Source organism: Nomascus leucogenys, chromosome 1a (assembly GCF_006542625.1).
Source record: "Nomascus leucogenys isolate Asia chromosome 1a, Asia_NLE_v1, whole genome shotgun sequence".
Lineage (NCBI taxonomy): Eukaryota > Metazoa > Chordata > Mammalia > Primates > Hylobatidae > Nomascus > Nomascus leucogenys.
Window position 1 is genome coordinate 38,768,106 of NC_044381.1, and position 27,008 is coordinate 38,795,113.

At 44.3% G+C, this 27,008-nt stretch overlaps 1 protein-coding gene across 4 annotated transcripts in view; it reads left to right on the forward strand.

Moving 5' to 3' along the window:
* PTCH1 (patched 1) overlaps window positions 1–27,008 on the forward strand; it is a 74,033-nt gene that overhangs the window by 13,192 nt on the left and 33,833 nt on the right. For all 4 annotated transcript variants that reach the window (XR_004027021.1, XM_030800111.1, XM_030800040.1 and 1 more), the window contains exons 3-10: window positions 18,380–18,569; window positions 22,061–22,130; window positions 22,224–22,315; window positions 23,673–23,871; window positions 24,172–24,293; window positions 25,110–25,257; window positions 26,060–26,191; window positions 26,544–26,699. Coding sequence is in view for 3 of the 4 variants with exons in the window: in XM_030800111.1 (XP_030655971.1) it covers window positions 18,380–18,569; window positions 22,061–22,130; window positions 22,224–22,315; window positions 23,673–23,871; window positions 24,172–24,293; window positions 25,110–25,257; window positions 26,060–26,191; window positions 26,544–26,699 (1,109 nt within the window). In the remaining variant the exon portion in view is untranslated. The remainder of the gene's footprint in view (window positions 1–18,379; window positions 18,570–22,060; window positions 22,131–22,223; window positions 22,316–23,672; window positions 23,872–24,171; window positions 24,294–25,109; window positions 25,258–26,059; window positions 26,192–26,543; window positions 26,700–27,008) is intronic.

Sequence of the window (27,008 nt, forward strand, 5' to 3'; positions counted from 1 at the left end):
TGAGGAGTTTGGAAGTGATGTGATTGGCTAGACTGTAGGGGCGCTGCCGTAGATTCTAGGACAGAATAGGGCATGAGCACAGGGAGGGCTGGGTCATCCACCACTTTCCACCACTTGATCCAACCTGTATTTGTTGCCATCCGATGAGGATGACAAAATGTGATTTTGTGGTGTTCTTAGCAAGAGTTTTCAGTGGACCTTTAACATGTTGAAGGAGAGAGAATGTGATTTGTTTTCTTAACATTGCATATTTCTGGAAATAACTTGCTTTCTGCATAACACAACCCATTTCAAGTCCTGGAAGGAGATGCAGTGTGCTTCTTAGCAGTTTTATTGGAGCTGCCAGTTGTGTAGTGAGAGGGAGTAAAGCTTTTCTTTTTCAGTGGACTGGATGAGGACACTTGTGAGGGGCACACTCACTTTGCTTACTTTTGGCAGTTTCAGCATGGTCTTGGGCCAAATGTTATTTCCTCAGTACTAATACTATCACTTGTTGAGCAACTGCCATGTACCAGGCATTTGTTATATATTATCACATGCCTTACGACTCAATAAAATAGCTATCTATTATTATCTTTATTTTGTTTTTATAACATGATAGTGGATGTAATGTCTTTATGATGAGGATTGTCCCATTTTACAGATGGGAAACTACGGGTTGTCTGTGTGTCTCCAGGTCTACTTTGCCTACTAATAACATAAGTCACTTGTTCTCCTGTTGCCCTGTCCTTGATCTCTCATTCATTCATTCATTCATTCTGTGCTAGATTCTCCCCCAGAGAAGAAGCGACAGTTTCATAAATGCAGATAAACCCAACTAGAGAGGTGACTATACAACAGTAGCCATATAGATTTAATTTCATTTCAAAGCAAAAGTGATTGTGTAGAGATCTTGTTTGTGACACAGTGAGCTGAGTGTTCACACGTCAGCAGTAAGTAGTGTGAGCATTTGCATTCAGGAGTAAGAATTCCCTGCTGTCCTAGACCTCCGTAGACGTCCGTGAACTGAAGTGAGCAATAGCTCCACATTTAAGTTCATTTTGTGCATCAGTCTCATAGATAAATTCCTCATCGCTATCAGCAAAGAAATCTGTTAGATGCTGCTTTCTTGGTAGGTCGTTCTTAAGGTTCTAGGCATGAATTTTTATATGAACTGGGCATCAACAGAGTGCTTGCTACACAAATAAATTAAATGGATAGAGGTAGCCTATTGCCCTAGTTAGAAAACAACAGAAGAGAGGAAAGTATGAGATTTTAAGGGGAGGGGGATGCTGAGGGATAGTTTGGAAGAAGCTCTTTCTCCTGCGATTTAAAATCACAGGAGCGTGTGTGTATGCACATTGTCTTATTCTGCATATCCTCCTATCTGCCAAAGGCATGTTAATGTTATCTTTTTAATACAGCCAGCAAATTAAAGGGATCCACTCGAAAGGCTGTATCTTCAAATTGACTTTCATGCTTCGTTTAACATGCTGGGGAAATGTGGCTTTGTAAAGAGTTGGCTTTATAAAGAGGGCAGAATACATCAGCCACAATGTGCAGACTAATATATGCTAGATGAGGAAGAGTCCATGTGCGTGTGCGTGTGTGTGCATGTGTAGGAATTGGTGATAAGAATTATTGTATTCTGTTGTTAAAATGTCCATATAATGATTGCCTTTTAATAAACTGTCAATTACATGTTAAGATACCAGTTTGAGTTTTAGGGTTATAGTGTTTGCTAATCAAAATTTTCAAGTCAGTTTCACATATGTGCGGAGTAATGAGGTTTGATAGAGAATATGTTGATTGATGTAGTGGACATCTGCTGTTGCAGAAACACATGGCCATGGCAGCAAGGTGGGGGAGAAACTAATTGTCATTGTATAAAAATAGAAGCGTTCATTCTGCACATGTTCTCAGTACCTACTCTGCACCACCATTGCAGAAAGCTCTCCAGAGAGATGTTGGTGAAAAGCCACAGTCTCTGCCCTCAGGGGAACTCCATCCAAACATTCAGCAGGTACACGGACTGGTGTGTGGGTAGTTAACATGAAGGACAGCAGTGCCAAGATGGCAGGAATATCGGGGACATCTTCCAGGATGGCCTCAAGGGTGGAGGCCTGAGCCAGGCACAGGGGGTAGAGGCCTGAGCCAGGCACAGGGGCTGGAGGGGAGAGGGTAGGGGGCATTCCAGGCAGAAGGAACAGCATGGGCAAAGGCTCAGAGAACAGGAATGTGGCCTCCTGGAGGGCAGCCTCCCTTTGTGGGGTCGTTGAGATTGGGTGGGAGCCTGGAAGCTGGGCTGGTCCCTCAGGGCCATTTCACAAAAGTCTCCCTGCTTGGCTGGGGGCTGTCAGCTCTTCCTGCTAGCCATCCCTGTCTCATGAGTGTGCTCACGTGTTGGCCTCTAGTGTTTTCCCTGGAGCCATGAATGCTTCACCTGGATCTCGCCCTTCTGGGCACAGACTGGTTTTATTTTTAATCTTGCCTGTTTCTTTGTTGGTGTTTCCTTTTTGTTAAGCAGTTTTAACCCATCTCCCTCAGTATCTATTTCTTTTCATATCAGCTCCCTCACTCCAGCCCTCCCTCAGAACAAGTTTCTTGTCAGGCTTCTCCAGCGATAGAACATTCATTTATCTCTTTGAGCTTTTTGTTTTTTCTAAAAGCTTGCCCAGCTCCTGGCCCCCTTTTCTGCAGAGGGCAGCAGCCTCGAAATGAATCCATATTGCCTTGTTGTTTGGATGTTAACATTGCTGCAGGCCAGCGTCAAGGGAGGAGGAGGCAAGTTGTGACTTTGACTTTTTTTTTTTTTTAAGAAAAATAGAAGAAATTGTTTTTTAAAATGCATGCTTGGTATGTGTAAGTGCTTTCAAGTTTGTACCTTGCTAGTGTTAATGCTTTCAGTGTTCTTGAACTCAGGCAATCAGTTGTAGGAGATAACTGAGTTTCACCACTACTTCAATTTGGAGCAAGGTCCCTCAACCTCAGGACTATTGACATTGGAGCTGGATCATCCTCTGTTGTCGGGGGCTGTTCTGTGCACTATAAGATGTTTAGCAGCATCCTGGTCTCTACCTACTAGATGCCAGTAGCACCCTCCCAGTTGTGACAACCAAAATGTTTCCAGTCATTGCCAGATGTCACTGGGGGAGAGGGTGTCCCAAATAATCACAGTTGAAACCCACTGGTTTAGATGATAAAAAGATTTTGATTGGAAGACTCATGCTGTGCAGATGGAAGACGTTTATTATGATGGAGTTGTGGCTACAATGCATTGCAGAGATGCAAGAGTATTAATCTTCTTTAAGATAACTCCCCCATCCCATTCCTGTATTTACAGACCCAGGTAACTATTTTTCTTAGAATGACATTAAATGTCAAAGAAAAACACCGTGATGGGTCGAAAGAGGAAAGAGGCCATGGAAGAAAGAAATAATTTATATTTGGGTACCTTTTGGTGGGGGATATCTAAATTTGCAGAAAGACTGGTTGCACCTCAACCCCAGTAGCCTGAAGGTTTTTAGCATGGTTGACTTTCTGAAAAGCTTTAATAGAAGACACCACTGCCTTTGTGCATATTGAAATAACAGCTCCTTCAGAAGCCTGGCTAGTGTGTGAACTCCTTGGTGGTCTCATTCTCCTCCAGATGTTTCTGTCACAAACCACTCCCCCTTGTCCCCCAGGAGCCCTTGTGGAGCAGAACCAAGGGACAGCAAGGGACCAGTCCCAGCCAGAAGGGCAGAATGGACTCTGCTGTCACTGCCCTTCCACAGTGAGCACCTGGTTTCTTTTCTCTGGGGCTGCCATTCTGGGGGCATTTCACAAGGGACAGGAAGAAAAATGCAGCTCCTTTCTGCTCCCTGGACCCCCATACATGGTTTAGAAGGAAGAATATGTTTGTAGGTATTTATTAGTTTCTACTACTGGGTATGCACATTTAGGTGGAAGCAGTTGTGATATTTCTTTCATATTTGGAGAAAAACGATTGGAAATGAGAAGCCACCAATGATTGTTTAAAAAAGAACAAATAGCCCTCAGGTGTCTTCTACACAGGGCAGCTGACCCTGCGAATCCTCCCTATCTCTTTGCTGTCTGCCATTCTTGACCCTTCAACAAGTTGAGAGGACAGGTTGGGTAATGGGGTGTTTAAGATACATAGGATGCCGCTCGGAGGTTCCAGAAGATGACAGCTTCCAGATGTATGAACAGCCTGATCTGTGTGTTTAGATTATGCACCACAGCTGATGCCGAGATTAATGCTGGCTGGACAAGCCATGGGAGATTTGTCTGGTTTCCACAATGCCATGTTTATGTTTCATTTGAGTTTCTCCTTCAAAGCTGACCTGCCTGTGACCCCGGGCTCTGTCCACTCGGGGCAAGCTGAAACTCGTCTGCCCTGCTCTCCTGCTTGTATTGGGGTAGGGGAGAGTCACAATTGGGCAGAGAAAGGGGGCGATCTGGTGGCCACCTCCCGCCTCACCATGCCAGCTATCTGCCCAGATTCAGCCCCGATGAGTGTTCAGTTCTCCTCGGGGATGTGTTTCATTGTAAAAGGTTTTTTGGCTTTTAAAACAAATATGGAAATATTATAAAATAACTGTAAAGGAGACCAGATTTAATAGAAGCCACTTTGCATAAATGTAGTATTTTAACTTCTGGCACTCTTTTGACACTATTTAGGGGGAGAAAAAGTTGAGGGAATTTCAGCTATGTCAGGCACCCCCACATAATAACCATAGCTGTGTCATCCTATTATAATGCTATTAATGTTTCCTGTGCCCCTCGCTGGCTCCCAGAACCTCTGCTGCCTCCTCCCCCTCCCCCCTTCCCCGGCCCACCCACTCTAATCTGCCCACGTCATTTCCTTCCAAGTGGATCTCTGCAGTTACTAGTGTGAACTCTGAAATGGTAGTAAGTCTGGCTAATCACAGACTAAGAGGAGGGAATGAGAACATTTATTATTTCAAGCCAGCTGCGGGAGATAGTAGATACAGAGCTGCCATTAGCTTGGCATTCTTATTTTGGTTAGGGTTGGTTCCAAGACCACACTCTTTGATGGGCTCTTGGCAGAAGATGTGATTCCCCTGTTGAAGAATCATGACTTTTTTTAATGGACTGCTGAGGCAACTTTAAAATCCATTGACAAGTTTCTTCAACCCATACCACACTGCCAGAGAGAATAGGAGATAAGTCTTGGTCCCCTGTGCTTACCGTGGCGCATGGACAGTGGAAGAACTGGGTTCCGTAGCATTTCTGAGACAGTGAGTGGAGCACAAACCATGGCTTTCCCTCCCAGGTGCCCCACTTCAGGCTTTCCTTGCTTAGAACTCCCACCAAAGCCAGTGGGCACATGAAGCTTGGCTAGATTGAAGACGATGGAATTCCTTATCCAGATTTTGGCCGACTCTGAAGCTTTATATGGTCCATCCTCACAAGAGGTCTTGGTTGACATCCAGAGAGCAGAGGGCCTTGCTGGTGAGGGCACTTTTGCCTGCAGGAGGAGGAAGCTCTGCGGGATTCTCTCAGCGGGAACATTCCTTGAATACACAGATATAATCAGGGTCATCAAAATATAAACACTTCTGTTACTTTCTCTTCTAATCTTTGAATTTGGGTGCTTATGATAATACTCACTGGATTTTTTTTTCACTTAAATTGGATTTAGGGCACTTTTTTTCCTTTACACTGCAATGTCTAATGCCTTCCTTATAGCAGAATACTGCCATTGAGAAACTGCTGGGCTGTGGTGGAGGATTTTAGGAGCCGGTGTACAGGAAGATGCGCCCCATCCTTAGTCCCTCCAGGAAAGAATATGACTGTTCCATTTGGGGTTTAGAGCATGGCTAGAGAAACAGCTGTCATGTGTTAAGGAAACTGTATTGTTGGTGGGCAGTCAGATACCTGCTAATGAATGGCAAGTTTGTTGTTGAAGAGATTTATAATGTGGGGGCAGGACCTTATTTCTAATCCAGAAACCCAGGTGTGAGTTGGCCCAAATAGTCCGCTCTGCATGTGGGTCACATAATGCCACTGCTATGAAAGCAAGACCAGTGAGAAGCAAGTCCCCATACCACAGTGCAAGCTTTATTTATTATTGTTAGGATAAATGAAAAGAAGCAGTAGACTTACCCAATTTAGCAACCAAGATAGTTTTCAGTTATTAATGAGACATGTACAAAAGTAAGCAAAAGGAACTGGAAATGGGCTTTGTTAAGTCAATGTGCATGATTTTTTTTCCCCCTTAAATCATTGCTTAAGGGCTTCTGGCCCCTAGCTCAGGAATCCTGCCCAAAAATGCCAGATGTATTACACAGTCAAGTATTGCAATGTAAACACCACTCCGTGCCACGAGGCAGGGTGGTCCATCTCCTATTTAAGAAGAGTGTGAGATTGAGAGGATGAGGGGTGGGGAGTAAACCCTCTGCTCTGTAGTGAGCCCAGTGGTGGTTGTGTCATTTGTGTTTTTGGCTGCACAGTCAAGATTTGAAATTACAAAACCCAGATAAACACATTGGAATGGCAAAGAATAGCAACTTGAATTGGGATGCCAAACAAATCAAGATGTGGCTTGGATAGTGTTGCTTCATGGGGTCAGATAAGTTTATAAAATGTGGGACAGAATGGAGGGTGGGGAGAGACAGGAAGAGCACTCTTGTCACAGCAGCATCTTTAAGTTGCGTGAGCATCCTGTTTTTCATTTGCTGGTGGTTAAATGGAAAGGTGAGTGGAAGCGAGGCCTAGAGAGCCCGAGCCTCCAGGGTGACCTCCTCCGTGGGAGGAAGCCGGCCGGGTGGGTGCACCTTCCAAGCCTGGAAAGCTGATGGGTTGCAAAGCCAGTCTGGTGTTCTGCGGCACTGAGGGATGTAGCCCACGATATGTTCTGAAGTAAATTGCTTTCCAGTTTTCTCCTGCTTTCTGCATTTCTGAAGTAAGAAGTCTGCTAATGATGATTGTTGGGAGGTGAGAAAGTCACTGGCACTTTGGGCCACCCTCCGGTATAACGTGCCGTATGATGCTGCCAGCAATGACAGGAAATTGGAGTGCCCAAATATTACCTATCCATCCAGGTAGCCTAACATGAAGCAGCCCTGAGAGTGACTACATTCAGGGTTTTAAAAAATTAATATGAACATGTTTTGTGAGTTAGGAAGAAATAGGATTTCAGTTTGAATTTGGGGAATTGTTGAAATACCTGCACCAATATTCTCCTGATTAAGAAATTTATTCTACAGAGTGATCTGAGAAAACGGCTTTAAGAAATGGTGATGATAAAAACAGGAATTTTGAGATGAAGGAAAATGTAGGCTTCTTGACTCCCTCTTTCTCCTCCCACCGCTGTTTTTTTTCCTTTTGTGAATTCTTCCACATTCCCACCCCCACTCCCTGATTTCCTCTGCTCCTTTAGTGGGAAACCAGCAACCTTCACAAAATAGACTCAAACATCACACAGCCTCTTTTTAAATGGAGGCTTTCTAAGAGAAAATAACAAAAGAATTTTTCCTAGCTGCCTAAGAAATTATTTCTTTCTTCTTACTTTATTTTAGTCATGAGATTTACACATTGTTGTAATAAGTAAAAAATGATAAATATGATACCATCATTTTGGTCTACACATGATCCAGAAAAAAAAATTGCACATATTTAATACCTTGCTTAATTGCAAACAAAGCTTGCAATTTGAGAGAATTGGGATTAGGGCTAAATATCTATTAACTGCTCTTTCTAGAGATTTGGGGAATAGGATGACCCTTTTTTTTCCTTTTTTTTTTTTAATAGGCTACAGTTTCACATGGCTCCCAAAAGAAATCTCTCTCCCTTTTTGTTTCCCACACCAATTGATTTATCATTTTGCTTGCAAGCAGATCCAGAATGTTAGGGCAAGAACACACTCACTTTTTTCTCGTAACTTTTTTGTTGCGGACCGAAACCAGTTGACTTGAATAAATTTTTCTGAGGCCTGAATGTAGCCAGCAACGTGGAAAAATCTTGCCATTCAGGGCCGTCTGAATGTACATTTCAGCCACACAGTAAGCTGCATTGGGAGGCGCTGGACTGCTAAATGCAACCATTTTTCGCAGCAGCGAGTTAGACAGGTGATTAGCATAATTAGCACTGAGCAGCTATACATATGGTAATGCTGAGTGTGTAAATGCCAGCTGCGGTGTAAAATTTATGTCAGGGGTCGGCAGGGCTGTGCGAAAGTATTGTGTTCCAGCTGCAGGTCAGGGCCGCCAAAGCTTACCTCCTTTTCTCTTGTTGGTGAATACGCCAAACAGAAGAGAAAGACAGAAATATAACAGATACGGCTTTGATGGGACAGCCCAGTTCTGTGCAAGAGGGACTGCTCTATAAAACACACACACTCGCACACACTTGCAGAAATCCCATTACTTTCTGTAGAAATCGTGTGTGTACTTCATGCAGGGTCCAGATGAGTGGGGCCGGGATGGAGGTAGGTAAATGATTCCCTGGGAGGAAAAAATTCAGTCATTGAAGTTTTAAAAGGAGTTAAAAGTTCTGTTTTGTTTTTCTTCCCACCCATCCTTTTACCCCCCACACCATTCCCTTCACCACTCTCCTGCCCACATTGTCTTATTTCACATTAGATGGGGGGATATCCTTGCTGGATGGGATAGCATTGGTCTTTTAGAAGAGGAGGAACTACCATCCTGGAGGTGTTAGCCTTGAACAAAATATAAGGTTTCAACAATGCAACTCTTTCCAAACTGCTTGACTAGCTTTAGAAAAGGGCTAAAAAAAGCTTTTGTGGGCTTTTTGTTCTTCCTCTGGGTAGCTATACTTACTCGCCTATCTATACTTACTCCCCCTACCTCCACTGTCAGACCCACCAAATTCTTTATAGATTAAAAAAAAAGAATCACATGGGTTTCTTGTTTGAAAGGATGGTCTTGAATGGCTCACATACCTTGAAATGCATGATGTGGGAATTTATTGCTATAATGAGTTTATACATTTTGTGCTTGAGGTATTTTCTCTACCACGCCCCCACCTCCACCCTCCCCTTTTTTGGTTGGTGGCTATAAGAAGTGGTGGTGTTGACAGAATATAGTTCACACCACGCTGACCCGGTGATGAAACTTCCTCAGGGCACCAGGGGGTCCTTATGTACCGGCTCCTAATCCAGCTAATCCTGATGGCAACAAAATCATGAAAGTGGCCCCCAGTGACGTGAGTCTCCCTGCACAGATGCAGAGGGAAGGAACAGTGCAGGAGATAAATGAGGCCAGCGTGGTATTCCCCGGAGGCCAGGGAGCCTGCGTGCGAAGGTGGAGACTCGCATTGTCTTCTCCCCCATGCGGGCTCAAGTGGGAGGCCAATGAAGAGAGGCCCAGGCTGGATAATGGCAAGAAGACTGTTCAGAGCTAAGAGGTGATGTCAGCCCCACAGAAGCTGAGAGAAGGAAACTGGGGTTAATGTTATGCAATGCCTGAGTGCTGTGATGGAGAGCCTGCCGTGGAAGCACTTGGGTTTTGTTGTTGTTGGGTTTCTTTCTGTTTCTATTTTTTTAATGAAGACTTTAGGAGGTTTCAACTAAGCTTGATGAAAACATGCTGTGTTGGTTCCTGGGTTCTGCTGCCTGCTGGAGTGTGGCCTCTGAGCCAGCGCGCGCTCTGCATCACACCTCTGGGCCCGCCCACTTCCTGCAGAGCGACGGGACCTGGGTGTGCAACTGCCTGCCTGTTGCGCTTGAGCGGCCTGGTTGCATCTGAGGTTGTGGTAGAACCTGGGACAGTTCCCAGCTTGGAAAGTACGCCGTTCCTGATGGAAGACATTTCCGCCTGTGCTCTGCAGGAAGTCAGCAACGTTCTTGGGCCTGTCTCAGGTGGCGCGGTGCATAGCCCTCATTTGCTAGTGTGGCAAGTAACCAATGAAGAAGGGGCCTCCTGGCAGATGCAGTGTCATCTCGGGAACTCGTGGCTCCTTGGGAGCTGGTGGGAGCTGCGACAGGCAGCAGGTCCAGCGTGGGCAGAGTGCCGGGCTGACCTGATTGCATCTGACAGGGCGAGCAGGTCTGCGTCAGGGAAAGCCATTCAGAGGGAGCAGCCTGGGCAAGGCTGATAACAGATGGCACTGCCAGCAGCTGGTGGGGGCGGGGAAGCTTGCTGCCGGCGCATGTGCCGTGCGGAACCCTGCGCCGGCGCCTGCGCACTACCTGCGCCCAGCCTGCCACGTGCCCCGTGCGGTCCCGTGCAGTCCCGTGCGGTCCCGTGGGCAGGTGGGGGTGTCCTTTTCTCGTTATGCTTTGGTGGTTGTCCTCTCACTGGGCTCACTTCATGAAGGCACATTCTCTTTGGGCTTATTGTAGCGTTTTTCCCATGGCAACACGCAGGGGCACAATCTCATAAGGAGAAAAACGGCCCAGAAACTTGGACAGCGGTTGGCTCCTCCTGAATAAAAGAGATGGGTGGGAGAGGACTAAAATTCACAGCCCGTGAGTTTGCAGCCAATTGCCCACATTACTGAATCTTCTTTTTTTTTGTTTTTCGATTATAAAAAAGAGGCAGTGCTAATAATTTTGCAGTTACACCCGCTTAGAGATTTGTACTTTTTCGGCCTCACAGTAAGTAAATGCAACATTGAAAGGAGGACCTGAGCAACTAAAAGAAAAAGAAAATCTCTCTAGAGGCTGTTAGATAATTCATGGGATTAATCAAATGCAAATGCAACGCTTGCATATACACAGACCCTATTTTCCTAATTGGACTCTGAGTGGGTACTTTTCAGGCTGAAAGGGTCATTTGTTTTGACTGATTGACTTTTTGAGGCTTTCGGGGGGAATTAATAACTTATACAGATGACTGCCTGTTCCCAAGGCTCTGTATTGAGACCGCGCATTCATTTATTCATTCAGCACACTTGGTGTGCCATGGCCGTGGTGCCCCTCTGCGTCCCTCACATACGGAGGTGCATGGGCAGGACTTGAATTTTGTGGAAAATAACTTCGGTTGCTCCCTCAGATCATCTTTATGTGGATCACAATAAGCTTTTGCTAAAAGGTTTTTGTGTGAATGCCACAGACGTTTTTTAAGCTCTGTGCAGAAGGCTGTGCTGAGGAGGGGCACAGCAGGGAAGCGTGATGAGGGAAACATCTCTTGTCTACAGTGGATTGGAATCATATTGGCCTAGAAGTATGGGCCTGTGGGTCAGCTGGCATCCCACCTGAGCTAGCTAGCCTTTCTTCACTTTGGAAAGTTAAGCCTGGCTTGATTTGGGGATGAGAGGATCAGCAGAGCTTGATCAAAAACTTATTTGCAGAAGTGATGCTTCTTTTGCCTTTCAAAGAATTGGCTTAAGCCTTGGATTTCTGGAGAATAAGATGGCAGAATTTGCAGGTAAAGAGGCTTAGGGCTGCATGTTCTCTGTGTGCCTTCATCTGCCCCCTCTAAGGCAGGCCTCTCTGGGGACCAGATGGAAAATGAGGCCTGTCCACTGTGACCCAGGGAGCCCTAGTGAAAAAAACTGCATCTCCTCACTGGCTGAGAAAAATCTTTGATGCAACATGGTTGTACTTTAAATAAAAATACGGATTATTGTCGTATTTCATGTATTCTAAAATTCTAGCTGTGAGCGTAATACAGGTTGGGTATCCCTTATACAAAATGTTTGGGATCAGAAGTGTTTGGGATTTTGGATTTTTTTGGGGGGAGGGTGATATTCACACATATGCATAATGAGATAGCTTGAGGATGGGACCCAAGTCTAAACATGAAATTTGTTTACGTTTCAACTACTTTATGCATCTAGCCTGAAGGGAATTTTATACGATATTTTAAAATAATTGTGTGCCTGAAACAATGTTGGTGTACATTGAACTGTCTGAAAGCAAAGATGTCACTATCTCAGCCACCCATGTGGACAATCTGGTTGTGTGGCATTCCCATCCTTCCTGGCTTAAAATTTATATGCCACCGATAAGCAATCATTTTCTTAAACTAATTCACACATAAGTACTTACCAGTAAAAAAAACACAACATTCCATTAATGAAGTGAAAAAATAATGTATTCAGGGTACCCAAGCAGCACAATAGCATCACCAGATACCTGCATCAGTGGCTAAACGACAGCAGCTTTCGGTCTCCACCTGCAGTGCTGTGTTTTCACTGAGACGTTACTGTACACCATGTTTTATTTTTTTAGGTGAGAAGAAACATCAGAAGCAGTTGAAGGATCAGGGAGTGGGTCCTGTAGGCGCGAGGAGACATCTGCTGGATGGCTTTTCAGAATGTTTCCTCCAGCATCACCAGCCTCATTAACAATAGTTTCTGTCTTAGACGTCTCTCTTTGATTTTGTGAACTGACGTGATTTCCTGTTTGGTTGTGAATGCACAATGCGTTAGTTTTCAATAAGCCCATCACACATTTTCACCAGGTCTGCTATAGCTAACTTTTTGTGCAGTTGTAACAATGTCATCTTCATGTTTGTGAGTCTGTTTTGACTGTGACTGATTACATGAGGTCAGATGTGGAATTTTCCACTTGGAGCATCATATTGGCACTCAGGAAGGTTTTGGAGCATTTGAGACTTTCAGATTAGGGATGCTCAACCTGTCTAGTGTGCTCTGTGGAATTTGGCGCTCCTAGGCTACCTCCTCCTGCTGTACTCATGTTCTCAGCTGGTGCTCAGAAGCCATGAGGCTCGCAGGGCAGTTGGACTCTGGGTTAAAGGGTCAGTTCTGCCTCTTACTAATAAGGTGGGTAACTTTGGGCCCCCAGACTCTGCAGCTATGCCCCCTCCCCTGTAACATCAGGACAGTGAAACAATGCTCTGTGACAAAGGCATGGTTGAACAGACACTTGCTCAGCTCTTGGGTAAGGGTCTGGGAAATTTCACACACATTGTCAGCTAAGGCTCTCACAGTCCTGTGAGGTTCGTCACAGCATTTGTTATCCCTGTTATCCTCAGCAACCAGGAAAGGTGGCTGAGGCTCAGCTGTGTCAGGGACTTGTCCTAGATCTCTCTGCCACTAGTGGCAATGCTGGGGTCTTCTGATCTCCATTCTCACCGCCTGTCTGGTACAGCTGGCCCCAGCTTGATGGAGGAGCAGCAATGATCAAAATATTTCCAAAGAAGTAAAGAATATGGTTTCAAAGGGCTTTGCAAATGGAAAGCACCACCCAAGTATAAAACGTTATTTTGTGTCTCAGGATCCTGAGATAATGATTTTTCTTGAGTCTTGTTCAGAGGGGTTGTTATTTTATTGTTAATATAAAAGGACTTCAGCGTATGATGAAGGTGCATATGATTATTTTTATAATTTATTAGTATTATTGATACAGAATACTGTATGTATTTGTGGTGTCCATGTGATGTTTTGATATAAGCATATGATGTGTAATGATCAGATGAGGGTAATTGGAACGTCCATCACCTCAAACACATTCATCATTTTTTTGTGTTGAGAACATTCTAAATCTTCTCTTCTAGCTATTTTGAAATATACAATGTATTGTTGTTAACTGTAGTCTCCCTACTATGCTATGGAACACTAGAATGTATTCTTTCTATTTAACTGTGTGTTGGTACCCATTAACCCACCTTTCTTTATTTCCCCTCTCATTCTTCTCAGCCTCTGATAACCCTCATTCTACTCTCCACCTCCATCAGATTAACCTTTTTACCTCTCACGTATGAGTGAGAACAGAGATGCATATTATTTTTTTTGCATTGAGTTTGTTTTTAATTCATATCTCTACCAAGTAGCTCTCATAGCTATTTTTCTCTCTCTGTGTGTGTGTGTGTGTGTGTGTGTGTCACATAGAAGGTTTTGTTTTTCTGGTTTTTGTTTTGTTTTGAAGTGGGGTCTCATTCTGTTGCCTAGGCTGGAGTGCAGTGACACAGTCACAGTGCACTGCACCCCCCAACTCCTGGGCTCAAGCGATCCTCACACTTCAGCCTCTGAAGTAGCTAAAACTAAAGGCAGCCTCCACTACTCCACAGCTATTTCTTTAACTTTTTATTTGTAGAGATAAATATGTTTATCTGTGTTGCCCAGGCTGGTCGTGAATCCTGGCCTTAAGTGATCCTTCCACCTTGGCCTGAGCCACCATGTCCAACCAGAGAAGTTTTTAATTATACTCTTTCATTGTAGAAAAATTAATAGAAATAAACTCAAAAAAGCAAAGCACGTAAATATCATCCATAGTCTGGCCAGGTGCAGTGGCTCACACCTGTAATCTCAGCACTTTGGGAGGCCGAGGTGGGCGGATCACAAGGTCAGGAGATCGAGACCATCCTGGCTACACAGTGAAACCCCGTCTCTACTAAAAATACAAAAAAAATTAACTGGGCCTGGTGGCGGGTGCCTGTAGTCCCAGCTACTTGGGAGGCTTAGGCAGGAGAATGGCGTGAACCCTGGAGGCAGAGCTTGCAGTGAGCTGAGATTGGGCCACTGCATTCCAGCCTGGGTGACAGCGAGACTCCATCTCAAAAAAAAAAAATTATCCATAGCCCACCACACAGCAAAAATGGCTATTAGCTTGGTTCCCTATACCTACATCTACATAACAGATACTAGATTTAATAGTTATTTTTTTCTGCACTATTTCATGAACATTAGATTATTTAAAAAATATATTAGGACTTTGATCCTGACAGTGGAAAAGAGTCATGCCTGAAATCCCAGCACTTTGGGAGGCCAAGGCAGGAGGATTACTTGAGCTGAGGAGTTTGAGACCAGCTTGGGCAACATAGTGAGGCCCCCGTATCTACCCAAAAAAATGAAAAATTAGCTGGGCATGGTGGTGTGTGCCTGTAGTTGCAGTTATCTGGGGTATTAGGGGAGGAGGATCACAAGCCCAGGAGGTTGAGGCTGCAGTGAGCTGTGATTGCGCCACTGCACTCCAGCCTGGGCAACAGAGCAAGACCTTGTCTTTAAATAAAAGAAAAAGAAGGGAGAAACCTATTTCTCCAAGACCACGACTTTCATCTCAATCATCTAAAATGGGTTCTGTGGGACTTCCTGAGCTCAAAGCTTCACACTTAGGGATGATAAGGAAGACAGCAAGATAATGAACAGCTTTCAGCTGTCATTCAGCAGTGATTTAGGATAGGCGTTTGCTAGGGTAGCAAATGTCAGACGAGTCCGTAAAATTGCTCTATCCTGAAGGGTTTCTGTTTCTGGCAGCTTGTTCCAGAGTGCATTGGGTCAATACTGATGTCAGAATATATGAGTGTCATGCACTTTATGACACAGTTATACCCGAGAAGGAGCTGAGTCTACCAGTGCACATGGTGAATGACACAAGACTTAATTATGGTCTCACCAAGCTCTGCCACACTTGCCTCCCTTCTCTCCCTGCAACAAGCCAAACCTGAGGGCTTTGCAGTTGCTGATTCCTCTACCCAGAACGCTGTTTCTCCAGCTCTTCAAAGTCACCTAAATGTTGTTTCCCTTTAGGTCTTCCATGCTATCCCATTTGAAGTATCTTTTCCCCTTCCCCACTACCCAAGATGGCATCACCATCTTCGTTTTCTCCATCACACTTGTGCTATGAAGGTATCTTATTGCTTTGCTTAGCTATTGCCTGTTCCCTTCACTGACCAGCATGCCTCTTGGAGAGAGACCAAGCTGACTGGTTTCGTTCACCACGTCCCCACTGCTTGGACAAAGTACCCACCCACCCACAAATGCTTGCTGGATGAATGAATCATGTTACAGCTATTGGTCAGATAAAATGGATGGCAACTAAACTTCATTAACGTTTTTGAATCATTTTGCAAAACATTCATGTTTGGTTAAATATAAGATGAAATGTTAGATAAAATATAACCATATAATATGTAAAAGTGAATTGCATTTACTAGTATATATGGCATAGGTGGTTGAGAAAACTGTAGACTTCAGAGTCTCAACTCTAGTTGCTTGGCCACCCTATCATGATAGTCTTAGTTGAAACATCACATTGGCAAAATATTTGTGTTCATCATTAGAGCAAAGAGATGGAGGAGCGAAAGGTTTTCCAATTCCAGAGAAAGGACAAATCCTTTCCATTAAAATGTTTATGTAAATATACATCTTAAAACATCTAAAAAGGGGACATGATGGAGACCCTGAGGTACATTTTATATCTTGTAGAAAATAAATGCCATTTCTGAAACACCCTGTGATAAAATAACTGCTCCATTATGAGGTTGGTCTGGAACAGTCTGGTAAAAAGTTCTTAGCAGCACAAACTTTGTGTTTGGTTTTGCCATTTTTGTGCACATTGCACTCTCAGGTCACTTCGAGGGTTATATAGTTAACAGGCAGCTGCTCTGCCAAGGCTCGAGGGGCAGAATCCTGCTGAAGCCAGGCTGTCTGTCATGGACTGCTCCTCACTATAACGGCACCTAGGTCACCATAATAAGGGTAGAGGGTGTGCTTTGTTGCTATTGTTTTTTAATTTCATGGGTTTAAGTCACCTGATACGTTAAGCTTCAGTAAAGGTGCAGGAGGTGCAACTTTGTAATCAGAATGAAAAACCACATGCATGCTGATGTTTGAGGAGGCAGGTAAAAATGGGAATGATTTCTAGGTTTGTGGCATTAGATGTGATAACACCAGGACAAAAGAAGGGGTGAGCAAAGGCTGCATTGAGCTCCTTGGTGGGCAGCTCTGCAGCTGTGACTTCTGGAGTCGTAACTGGCTTTTTAGCCTCATACAGCTTCTGCACTTCTAGGGGATGTGGGCTGGCTCAAATTCAGTTAATTGGTTGGAAGTCTGCGTGATGTTAGCGTGATGTTAAGTACTGTGCTTTCTGCTAGAGTGGGCAAGCCCCTGCCTTCAGGCAGCTTTCCCAAGGCTTGCAGAAAAGGCCAGCCAAGTAGGTAGATGCTTCTCTGTGCAAGTTGTTTCCCAGTGTTTTCCTGTGATTTTTCCTTAACTTCACATTGATTGCAAGGCCCTCGGCAATGCCCCCTGGCATTTTTCAAAGTTTTCTGCGCACAGAAGTCTTATTCCTTTTTATTAACCAACTGATACATTCCTCCCTCCTTCCCGACCCCACACGCAGTATGTTAAACCTCACCTCATGGAGCTCCTGGCCTTGGCATCCGCGTGGACCTGCACAGAGGGTCCTGCCAGGCGGTGAATTTGTACTGGTTTTCCTAATGAGGGCATTATTTGCTTTTTAGCCTGCCCCCTTGTTTATAAAATATGCCAAGAGAACTAAACAACCCGCTGTTCCCAGTCCTTATTTACTTGTCCAAACCAAATGTTTATGTCCTTGAATACTAAACTTGAAGAAAAAGGATTCCTCCTCGTGGGAAAGCTATGATCACTGAGTTTTTTTCTAAACTGTCGCTGCAGGCCTGCTTTTCAGTCAACATGCAACTTACCAATGACTTTAGGAACAATTCAGACCCGCTTCCTTTGCCCTGGAGTGTGGGGTGGGGGACCTCTAGGTTCCTGGGTCTATGACTATTAGTATCTCCCTGAGACACCTCCCGGCCCAGGTGCAGCATTCAGAGCTTGGCTTGACCCAGAACCGTTCATTGAACATAACCTTGGGCCTAAGGATGTAAAAAGGAGAGGAAGAGAAAAGGCATTTGGCAGTCACAGTGTTGATGGTTTTCTTTGGTCACCTGTGCCTGCGCTGGCTTTGGGCATACCCCGTGCTGGCCAGCTTGCTGGAAAGCCAGGTTGGTGTGAGGCAGGACTTCTCAGCCTGGGCAGCAGGTTCAGGATCACCTGGGGTGCTTCCGGAACACAGGCTGCTCATCCCTAGCTGACTCAGAACCTGGCACCTGTGTTTTCTGGATGCTGACCAGGTGAGTCTGATGGAACCAGGTTACAGGGACTGCCCATGATGGCTGTGGCTGATACATTTTGTTCCTCTCAAGTGGGATTTCCCCATGGGCATCTGACTTGAATCACTTTATTTATCTTCTCCTGGCAAGTTTTGTGCTGAACACACACTTGCCACCTTTCCTTGTTTCTTTTTCCACAGAGGAGAAACATTTCCTTGTTACCTTTGCCAGATTACTTAGGAGAAGAGTGTAAATTGAAGCCATTTATCTTGAAATATGCTGCAGGGGCACATTGTTTATACAAGTGAAAGAAATTGTAACAGGGTTATTTGGTCTGGTCTGCAAGGAAAAGGTGTCTCAAGTTTTCCTTTCTGCCCTCCATTTTCGGCACAGTGTATTAGTTAGAATTAGGTTTGCGTCTGTGACAGGCGGGACAGCCATTAATGGGCTTAGTGAGTATTTTTTATGTTTACTATTGGTAAAGTTAACATTGCCATTAATAAAGTGAATGTTACTGCTCACACATCAGCCAGTCTCATGACCAGAGTTCATCTATTGTGTATCCTATGGCAGGTAGTCAGATAACAGATAAAACATGAGTTTGCAGTGATTTTGCTATTCTAATTAAACCTGTACATGTTTGTCAGTTGGAGGACGAGTAAGTCGAGAATTAAATTATACTCGCCAGAAGATTGGAGAAGAGGCTATGTTTAATCCTCAACTCATGATACAGACCCCTAAAGAGGAAGGTGCTAACGTCCTGACCACAGAAGCGCTCCTACAACACCTGGACTCGGCGCTCCAGGCCAGCCGTGTCCACGTATACATGTACAACAGGTAAGGCCCGCCGCGTCCACCTACTAATGAGCAGCAGGTAAGGCGGCGGGAGAAGGCTGCTGATTTAGGCCCCATTATTTTAGTAAATGAAGTTGCCCTGGAAATGCACCTGGTGTATTAGTTCAACTAGCTTTGCAGTGAAAGGATTTTTTTTCATCTTGATTTATCGTTTCTCGAGTTTGGTAACAAAGTAAGTGCGTTACTTGATAATGTATTGCCAGTAAGTATCTTGGCACTGTCCCGAAAAGAGGATGACGCTGAGCCACTTGGGGACTATACACCCAGGCTGTAAGATCTTTCGTTGCTTAAGAGATTTTTGGAGAGTGATATTTTGAATTGCCCTTACTGAACTTAAAAACAATGCGGAAAATGAAGAATTGCTTCTTGTGACTTTGTACTCATAGTTGTTTTGTGTCACACAGCACGTTGGGGGCTGAGCCACCATGGGAATTGTTGCTGACACCTTTTGATTTATTTTTTTGAGACAGAGCCTCACTCTGTTGCCCAGGCTGGAGTGCAGTGATGTAATCTCGGCTCACTGCAACCTCTGCCTCCCAGGTTTAAGCAATTCTCATGCCTCAGCTTCCCAAGGAGCTGGGACTAGAGGTGCCCACCACCACACCTGGCTAATTTTTGTATTTTCAATAGAGATGGGGTTTCACCATTTTGGCTAGGCTAGTCTCAAACTCCTGACCTCAAGTGATCCGCCCACCTCAGCCTCCCAAAGTGCTGGGATTACAAGTGTGAGCCACCATGCCTGGCCCGCTGACACCTTTTTAAAAAGTTATATTTTAGCATCATATTGCTAATTTCACAATGCTGTGAGTAGAGTAAAGCATTAGCAAGAGTTCAAAACTCAGTCCTTTTTCTTACGTATCTAGACTGTTGGTTACTACAGGGCAGGGGCCACCTCTGATCTGTTTTCACCCCAGCATTGAGAACAGAGTGAGCTTTCAGTTTGTTGATTGCCTTTGAGGTTGGCATCACTAAACCCCATTTCCAGGGGACCTCTGAGTTGACATCACCCAACCCCATCGCCTCCCCTAGGCTTTCAGCACCTCTTCACTGAGGCCTTTGCTAGTACCGTTTATTTTTCCTGGAAGAGGTGAGGAAGTAGCAGTATAGGCATATTCAGCAGCCAGGGAGAACCAAAGAAGAAAATAAAATTAAGACTTTTCTTGTCCCTTCTCTAACCTCTGCTTACATTCCAGCTTGACAGGATCCTAGGGACAGGCACAGCCAGGGTCGAGTCACATGTCTGGCACATTCTTGTTTGCTTATCTGTAACCTGGGCTTATGGTCATGTGTGCTCATATCCTCCATGGTTCCCAGAACAAGACCAGATATATGAATGCAAGGGCCTTAGAAAATGTAAAATCATGTTTCTGCCAGGCAAACTTGCCCTGTTGGTCTGTAACAAGCATTGTAGGGAAGCAACTACCCGGTGCAGTTTTGCAGAATGTGAAGTGGCATCCCTGTGGGGAGCCAGTTGTCCTGGGGCCACTGCAAGCATGGCCAATGCATTCTTAGTGTTTGTCACCTACACGCTTCAGGAGAAGATGTGAGGGTCTGTGTAATTAAATTACACTCTTAAGCTGAGATGGGTCCAGAGGAATTTTATGCATTGGAATGAACTTTAAGAACATGTAGTTCAACCCATCCCATGTTTTAGGTGAGAAAACTGGGAATTAGACTAATTAGAGCATTTGTCCAAGTTCATGCAGTTATGAAATGAGAGAGCCAGGTTTCAAAGCCTTTTTCTGGCTTCAAGCCCATTCGTTTTTCTAATGCGCAATGATGTCCTTCTCAAGAAGTGTAAATGAGAGTTGATCAAGTAATATAAAGTGAGAACCTACTCATGCCAGATAGTCTATGTTGATGCTGTATAGAATTAAAATATAAATATGTCCATGGATGTGTGGCTGGGTGGAGGTTGGAGGAGATATGGGTAACTTAGGCACAGCTCTCAAAGAGAGGAAAGACATCAGTATAGATAGACATGGACAAAGCAAACGTGGGCGGTCCCCATGACAGCTGCGCCAGGTTTCAGCAGGAGATCTGGCCAGCCAGGGCTCTAGAGTTCAGGAGAAAGGGGTCATTTTCAACAAGCTTAACACGGGGGTGACATTTCAACAGGGCGCTGAGAGACAGGAAGGCACAGGGAAGAGGACACAGTAAGCTCCCTGGGTGAAGACAGGCCTCCCTTAGGAGGCCAAGAATAGAGCAGTTGGGAGGGAAGTTTTTACTTTGCTTCTTTTTTTTTTTTTTTTTTTTCCTTCCCTTGGACTTTTCCATCCCCACTCTTGCAGATTTTCTTTTTTTTTTTAGTTAGACTGATCTCCCTAACACACCTGGAAAGATATGGGCATAACACTTTTCTAGAGACAATAAAACTCCAGATTAATTCTTTTTTTTTGAGAGATAGGGTCTTGCTCATCTAGGCTGGAGTGCAGTGGAGCAATCACAGCTTACTGCAGCCTTGAACTCCTGGGCTCAAGTGATCCTCCCACCTCTGCCTCCCAAGTAGCTGGGACTATATATGTGTGGCACCACTCCTGGCAATTTTTTTCATTTTTTTGTAGAGACAGGGTCACTCTCTGTCGCCCAGACTGGAGCACAGTGGCATAATCACAGCTCACTGCCTCAGCCTTCCAGGATCAAGTAATTTTCCTGTCTGTATAGCTGAGACGACAGGCATGCACCACTGCGCCCAGCTAATTTTTAAAGTTTATTTATTTATTTATTTATTTATTCATTCATTCATTCATTCATTCATTTATTATAGAGATAGGGTCTCACTTTGCTGCCCAGGCTGATTTCAAACTCCTGGCTTCATGCTGTCCTCCTGCCTGCACCTCCCAAAGTGCTGGGATTACAGGCATGAGCTGCGGCACCCAGCCCTAAATTAATTCTTGATCTGTATATTTATTCGCATTTATGTAAGATAGGAATAGAAGAGACTGTGAAGTTAGAATTTGACCCACCTGGTACATGTTGTTATTTATAATATTTATGGTTAAGAGCAGGAGAGTTCATTTTGAACACTACCTATTAAGGACATGATCTGCCAATAAAACATCTCCGCACCTGAATATGTGTCAATACTTTGCAAACCTAATTTAATCCCCACCTATTTTGAATTTGTGATAATTCAGCTGGGCTGCCCTGAAGTTGTTTAATGTATGTAGAAAAGCAGATTAATGGTGTAAACAAGATTATTGGGAGAACACTTAAGAAAACAAGACTTTTCAAGTACTTTGGTAGCATTCATTTACATAAACACCCTACATGTTAATTACGATTGAGTATTATCTATTCATTAAAGCAAGCTTGCTGGGTCTCTACTTGGCAAAAGCTCTGCTCGTTTTGACAGATGCTTAAAAGTGATAGAAATTGCAGTTCTTTTTATATGTTCTATCATTTTGAATTTGCACTAATTTTCTTATCTTATTACAGTGAGAAATTTTTGTCTCTGCTTTTCATTTTATTAGGCAGTGGAAATTGGAACATTTGTGTTACAAATCAGGAGAGCTTATCACAGAAACAGGTTACATGGATCAGGTATAGTTTCTTCTTGTTGGCAAAAATTTCTCAGGAACACCCCAGTAGTATGCCTTAACCTAACGCATGGCCTCTTCTTTTTAACTTTGACAGATAATAGAATATCTTTACCCTTGTTTGATTATTACACCTTTGGACTGCTTCTGGGAAGGGGCGAAATTACAGTCTGGGACAGCATACCTCCTGTAAGTGTGTGATCACGCTTTCTGATGTCTGTGACTTCTCTAGGACTCAGTGTTTCTGATGTTGCTTATCATTGTTTGTTCCATTTCAGTTTTGAACAAGAAATAAAAACATTGAAATTCCATGTGCATTTTTTGAGTGAATAGTCGGGGGAGAGGGGATTTCAGCAGAATGTTTTTTCTCTTTTCAAAAAACAATTCTGTAGGCGTCATTAAATTTCATTCACTTTTACCAACCTATTTATATGCAAATAAAATGCAAATTATTGCAGAGTACGTGTGATTTTTTAACTCTTTAAAAAAATGTTCGTAGTTTCAAAGACTAGGCATTTAGACACTTATTTTTTAAGGAGAGACTTTATTAGTGAGTAGGTTCACATCAAAATGAAACATTTTGAGTTTGAGATCTCCCTGTGAAGTAAAAAGCTAACCTTTCTTTAGATCACACTAATGGCATTTAAGGGGGAAATCCACTATCTGTGAAGGCCACAGTAGGGAATGCTTCACCGTTTAGCAGTTGGATATTATATATACTGCGTCATTTAAAGAATAATTGTTAATCAGCATAGACATTTTCAGTTAATTATGCAAGAGTGAGAGCTTGGGTTATTGTTTCTGTCTTGGCTTGCACGTATCTGCAAAAGCAATTTGCAGTGGCCATCCCCTGACCTTCAGTATACAGTTTTAGATGGGAAATAAGGGGTTTTGTGTTTTCTGGTTGGGAGATTCCGAATAATGACTTCAGCCTGGTTAAGCAGCTACAGTGTGGTTTGAACCACATAACAGGCAGCCAAAAGCCTTTCTGGTCTGTCAACAGCACAAATTCAAAAGTGAGTGTGGGGGGAAGTGGCTGTGATGGTGGTGATGGCAGAGGCCGCAGGGGGCTTGCCCATTCCATTGCCAGGCTGAGAGTGCTCATAAGTATGGGATTGTTAAAGGTAGCAGAGATCAAATATTTTGATTGATGACATTTACAAAGCATTTATTAGGCTGCCAAGTGCTAATTTGATGTTGTGACGCCCTCTTTTTTTAAAAAAAAATTTTTAATTTTGGATCTGTCTTTTGGCTAATTTTGTATGTAGATATTAAATATACAATATCAGCAATTAAAGATTATTCAGTGCCCTCATTAATTTATGAGTACTCTTTCTGCTTAGCGTCTTCAGTCATGAATTATTTTCCTGACCTAAGTTTACATGCAGATATGCTGGAAAGGAGCATTTGTTTTGATGCCAGAGTCCCAGAATTGCAGCATTGCCAGGAACCTCCTACAAGGCGGATGCAGTGGGTGCAGCCATGTTACTTTACGATGGGTTTAGAAGGCTCTTTTCATGGTCTCGTCTCCTAATTTCTTTCACAGAGGTAAACCTCCTTTGCGGTGGACAAACTTCGACCCTTTGGAATTCCTAGAAGAGTTAAAGAAAATAAACTATCAAGTGGACAGCTGGGAGGAAATGCTGAATAAGGCTGAGGTTGGTCATGGTTACATGGACCGCCCCTGCCTTAATCCGGCCGATCCAGACTGCCCCGCCACAGCCCCCAACAAAAATTCAACCAAAGTGAGTACCAGCAGTGAGCGCTCTCAGAAGGGGTGGAGAGCAAAACACTTCTTTGTGTCCATTCATCATTCACTTTATTATTTTCATTTTTAACATTTCATTCTCCACGATCGTCTTTGTCTATGGAACTAAGTTTGTTTATAGAGCTAAATTTTACTGTAAGATTTGCCATATGCCTCCCATTGGCCTTGCTATTAATGTTCTCTCTGAAACACACAAACCCTTAATGCACTGGATTTTAACAAGGCATGTGACCTGCCTACTAATTCCCGTAATTATGTGGCTGCCTTTTTATTTTAGCCTCTTGATATGGCCCTTGTTTTGAATGGTGGATGTCATGGCTTATCCAGAAAGTATATGCACTGGCAGGAGGAGTTGATTGTGGGTGGCACAGTCAAGAACAGCGCTGGAAAACTCGTCAGGTAAGCCAGCTCCCGAGGACAGTCTATGCCCTGTAGTCTTCTTCCTTTCCTCAAAAGCCACTTCCCTCCTGACATCGGCAAGTGTATTTGTATTAATACTTAAACCGTTATCCTCGCTAGCCAGGGGGCGTCATAGAATATTAAGAAATACTAGCAGACTGCAACAGCTTGAAAAAGCACCTTGTGGGGAATTTTTCAAGAATGGATTTGTAGTTTTCATCAGGACCGTAGTTCCTGACTGTAGGGTTTTAGGAGATCTGCCCATTGTGTAGAGAATGGGGGCAGGTGTAAAGTAGGCCGGGACACACTGGTCAGAGAGAGTTCGTGGTATGAGCTGCACACATAGACTGTTAGGAAAAGACGGAGAGCCAGCAGCTCAATAAGAATTATCCTTTGTGCACTTGTGGACTCTGGTCAGTCAGGTGTCTCCGTTTCGTGTAAGATTTCTCCCCTGGGAACGCCACCGTCTGGGATTTCTGCACAGCGAGTATGCATCGCTGAGCCTGGTGTATCTGCTCAAGCTATCTGTTCCTCTCCCCTTCCTGTTTCATGGAATGGAAACTGTGAAAGGAAATTGCCTATTAATTTAATTTTGGGGTATATCTGTAAAAGGTTTGTAAGGTTACACCTTTAATATGGTACATCAATCTATTAAATAAAATAACCATCCTGGTCCCGTTTTAATGGAAACATGTGCTCACAGAGAAGGAAAAGAAGTGCAGCCAGTGAGTTGGGGGAGCTGGCTGGGGATTTGAGGCAGTGGAAACTGCTTCCTGGGAATACTGATGATGTGCCTTCCCTTGGCCTGTGCCACAGCGCCCACGCCCTGCAGACCATGTTCCAATTAATGACTCCCAAGCAAATGTACGAGCACTTCAAGGGGTACGAGTATGTCTCACACATCAACTGGAACGAGGACAAGGCGGCAGCCATCCTGGAGGCCTGGCAGAGGACGTATGTGGAGGTAAACCCACCTTCGAATCGGCGTGCAGACTCGCTGATTACGCAATTCTTCGTTTTCACCATTATTTAAAACATTTCTTTCCATTCAGTTTATTTTCAAAACATTGCAATTCTGGAACTTGATGGGATGAAAACTTTTTTCTTCTTCTTTGATATTGAAAATCCTAGGATAATATCTAAGAGACTAGTTCTAATTGGGTTGCCCTGAGACATGTTTAGTAACCAGTTGTGAATTCCAGAACTAAAGCACATAAGAGTTTAAAAAAACACTTGGTTAGCAAAGGTGTCTGGAAAACATTAGCAAGGCATAGAATCTGTTCACAGCTGCAGGCCCCTTGGTCAGGTCATGTGACAGGAGCTGGCCTTTGTTTCCCAAGCAGTGACCTCTACTGAGCTGCATGTGACCTTTTAAAAGTGGCCAGCAAATGAACAGGGGGAGGAGGGCCGTAAGAATAGGTTGTTTTGGATTAGGGGGGAGCTGATGGGACCACAAGTCAATTGTGAAGTTACGGAGAAGAGACAAGCAGTCTCAGCCCTGAGTAAATACAGCACTCAGAGTGAACTCCAGCGACACCAGCCCTCAGCAGCACCCACTGCCACTGATTAGCCACGGCCCTTGGCCTAAAACAGGGTTCTTTAATGTTAGCCCAACTTCAGCTTCCCTCCCTGCCCTGGAATCACGTAGAACTTTTTTAAAAAATGCATCAGAAAAAAAAGGGGCTGGGCTGTGTCACCTGAGATTTGTGGAGGCTTGTGGAACTGTTCATTGCATTTGGGCATTTCGCATTCTGCTGTGACCACAGGTGGTTCATCAGAGTGTCGCACAGAACTCCACTCAAAAGGTGCTTTCCTTCACCACCACGACCCTGGACGACATCCTGAAATCCTTCTCTGACGTCAGTGTCATCCGCGTGGCCAGCGGCTACTTACTCATGGTAACGCTCAATGCCATGCTCCTGGGGGCTGGAGTTTGGTTTGGTTGTTTTAGTCTTTACTTTTCCATGACCGCTACTGCTGCTTAACTGCTCTTAACATCCACGTGCATCCAGGACAGAGAGAGCGTGGCTTCACAGTGGTTTAAAAGTGGTCGTGTAAGGCGTTTTTCCCATTTGCTGTTTGCCTACCTTTGACTCCTGTCATTTTATGTGACATCCTTGATGTAAAGTTTTGTTGTTGTTGGATAAGTTCTGCCTTTTGATTTGGGGTGATGGGTGGAGGGAAACATTAGAATCACGACACATTCTAATGTTCGGCGTTTGTTCTGTGCCCCCATTGTTCTGCTTGCAGCTCGCCTATGCCTGTCTAACCATGCTGCGCTGGGACTGCTCCAAGTCCCAGGGTGCCGTGGGGCTGGCTGGCGTCCTGCTGGTTGCACTGTCAGTGGCTGCAGGACTGGGCCTGTGCTCATTGATCGGAATTTCCTTTAACGCTGCAACAACTCAGGTACTAAAGGAGACATTCATCTGTCCGTTGACAAACGCCCCCCAGCCCCCAGGCTCGGCCCAGCCAGCCTACTGTGTGCTGTGTGTCCTTCTCACCAGAAGGGTCTTGCAGCCTTTTCCACTAGGATGCTACTGGTTTCAGGGGGATGCTCTCTCTTGATGCTGTCCGCCCTCAGGGCGGTGGGTAGGAAGTCTGTTGGGCTTATTGATTAGTAGAGACACTTGGCTGATAGGAATGTATGTCATTGACCAGGGTTGTGGCTCTCCAGCTCTGGTGGGTATTCGCATGGCTTGCAGGGCTTGTGAAAGC